The 2500-nt window shown below is 38.9% G+C and overlaps 1 protein-coding gene across 11 annotated transcripts in view; it reads right to left on the bottom strand.

Annotated features, from left to right (window-relative positions):
- Positions 1-142: 142 nt before the first annotated feature.
- Positions 143-2500, bottom strand: part of LOC116700010 (dixin-A) — an 11004-nt gene continuing 8646 nt past the window's right edge. For 10 of the 11 annotated variants that reach the window (XM_032532814.1, XM_032532813.1, XM_032532811.1 and 7 more), the window contains 3 exons: positions 1662-1770; positions 1312-1391; positions 143-1216 (listed from right to left, as the gene is read on the bottom strand). In XM_032532814.1, the coding sequence (XP_032388705.1) occupies positions 1207-1216; positions 1312-1391; positions 1662-1770 (199 nt within the window). In that variant the 3' untranslated portion in view covers positions 143-1206. Of the gene's footprint in view, positions 1217-1307; positions 1392-1661; positions 1771-2500 lie in introns of those variants that run through there. The other variant, XM_032532819.1, reaches the window with a different exon arrangement.

Genomic DNA, 2500 nt, shown 5'->3' with positions numbered 1-2500 from the left:
AAAATGTAGATGCATGTGCATTTTTAATGATAGGAATAAAGTGTTGAAATGTCTATCGCCATTAATCAGTAAAAGCCAACTCCCCCAACCAACCTACAAACTGGAACTTCTTTTCAAAACAAGATATTCTGTCTTGCCAAAATTCAAGAAAGGTCATTTTTATTTTTAACAGACAGTATCCATATTTTGTAAAATATTTCAGTAAACAAAACAGTTGCTAATTAACCATCTCACCAGTAAATTGTACATTTTAATGTACAGGCAGTTATGGCATTGAAACATTGATCCTAACATGTCAAAGGTCTAGCGCACACACACACACACACACACACACACACACACACACACACACACACGCGCACACACGTTTTTTTTAACATGAGCATTCTCACCTCACAGGAATCTCTCTTAAACAGACAAGAGTCATACACTTCACACATTTAAAGATATAGTGAAAATATCTTTTACACAAATGTACAAAGCAATTTCATAAAGTAAATATTTCTACATAAACATCAAAATTCCAGCATCATTTCTATTTCACTGACAGAAGATCAGTTTGATCATGTCTGTTTACATGCATGCTGGTGTGCTACAGACCACATCTGGATTTGGGTCTTATTTAGTGAAATCAATTTTATCTGTTAGAACCTAGTGATAGCAATAGAAGCTGGTTACTGGGCAGTGTATTTGTCCGCAGTACGTCAGAATGTTGACAAACAGTGTGAGTTTTCCGTCTATACCATTTCTATTACAAAAGTGGAATTTTTCCTTACCACAAGGAATGAAAAGGTTTTTTTCTATTACTCAAAACAGTGCAAACCTCTGGCTTCAACTAGAGGAGAAGCTAAAACACAACTGTGGTTTTAGAAACAGTTGAATCAAAAATAATGTTTTTGCCTAGTTTTGATAATACAGTTACAGCTTGGCTATAATAAGCAAATGATGGAAATAGCTTTCCTTTGTACGGCAAGTTTGACCATATTCTAGACATCAGTTACAGATTTCCAGATTGGGTAGGGCTATCAGTGCATTTAAGTACCAGTTGATAACTAAAATCTCTTGCTGACAAGTCTTACAGCATTTCGCAAATAATTCAAATCTCAAGTGTCCACTTGTGCTGCTGTTGAACAGTTGTCTCGATGTGCCTCTCGGATTAGAGTGACCAAGAGCAAAAACAAAGTGTCGAGGCCCCCCAGCTTGCACCTACAATGGCCTAAGACACAAAATATAATCTGTTACTTAGAACTGCGAGTCAGGAAAATAAACAGCAAAAATAAACAGCAAGATACAGAATTAGCACGTTGTTACCTATCTTCCCCGTAGTCCTCTTCTACCCAGGCCACTATTTTTCCTTCCCAGCCTGGAATGATTGCTCCATCCAGAAATACCTTCACACAGACATAAAGACATCATTTTTCATGTGCGACTTCACTGCTCTTATAACTATACTCACATATGTATGATGGAATGCATTTTTGCACAGATCAAGGATTATAGATTTCACCCTCCAACTGCGCATAGCACAAAATAGGCAAGTGCCTAACATTGGGAGTACTTAGTGTTTTAAGTACAGTTTTACAGAGTTTGCATTCTGATTAGTGTGCACCAAGTTTACTATTACTGTCCTGTTATCTATTTATTTACAAGCCTTCTCTTACCTCTTCTTTCACAGTGCCAAACTCAGGATCCAGGGCCTTGAAGTGGTACCTGTAGTTTCCTTCTCGATCCACAGCTGCCTTAACATCCTTTAGAGTAACCTCGCCCAACCTGAAAAGTGTGTACAAAAAGACTCAGCTTGACAATTTGTGAAATTGTTTTGTTTACTGTTTTCAACCTATGGTCGACTACCCTAAATTTATGTTTCAATGTTTCCGAAAAAAACACTTAAAGGTATAGAAAGCGATGTTAATCTAATGCACTTTTTTGTCAAATTCAGTGAATATGTCATCACGATTGCCTAGCTCTCTATTTTCTGTGTGCACTAAAAAGAAAATCTGGTGTTCCTACACAGCCCTGGCTGTGTAAATGCAAAACAAACAGAAGGGTGCGCTCAGGCCAAACAACACTACTCCAGCCAATCAGCACCAGGTGGCCCGTGCTAGCAAGTGATGGGGGGCGAGGGGGGGAGGTAGGGCCCGGCCAGGAGTTATCAACAAGAGCTGTCAGCGAAACAGCAAGAGAGGAAAAGGACTACAGAATACAAATTAAAAAAGAACTTGTATGACCGGGAGAGAAGGCCGAGCCTTTTTGCACTCATTGTTATGGACAAGTGAGTAGGTTTGCTGTTTCACTGTTTTAAATAAGTCAGTTTAACCTCCTTTGTTTGCTATTGGTTATGATGGCTTCTCCCAACTAGCTGGTTTAACAGCATCAGCAACAATTTGCTAATCTACATCCTAACGTGGGCTATTATTGAATCTGCCGTATTTCGTTTAGTCAATACTAACAGAAGTGGTTGTTATGGTAATGCACATCCATAATTCTGGGGGGGGGGGGG

Source organism: Etheostoma spectabile, chromosome 13 (assembly GCF_008692095.1).
Source record: "Etheostoma spectabile isolate EspeVRDwgs_2016 chromosome 13, UIUC_Espe_1.0, whole genome shotgun sequence".
NCBI classification, from domain to species: domain Eukaryota; kingdom Metazoa; phylum Chordata; class Actinopteri; order Perciformes; family Percidae; genus Etheostoma; species Etheostoma spectabile.
Note: the sequence above shows the minus strand (reverse complement) of the source record. Positions and strands in the feature narration are given on the sequence as shown.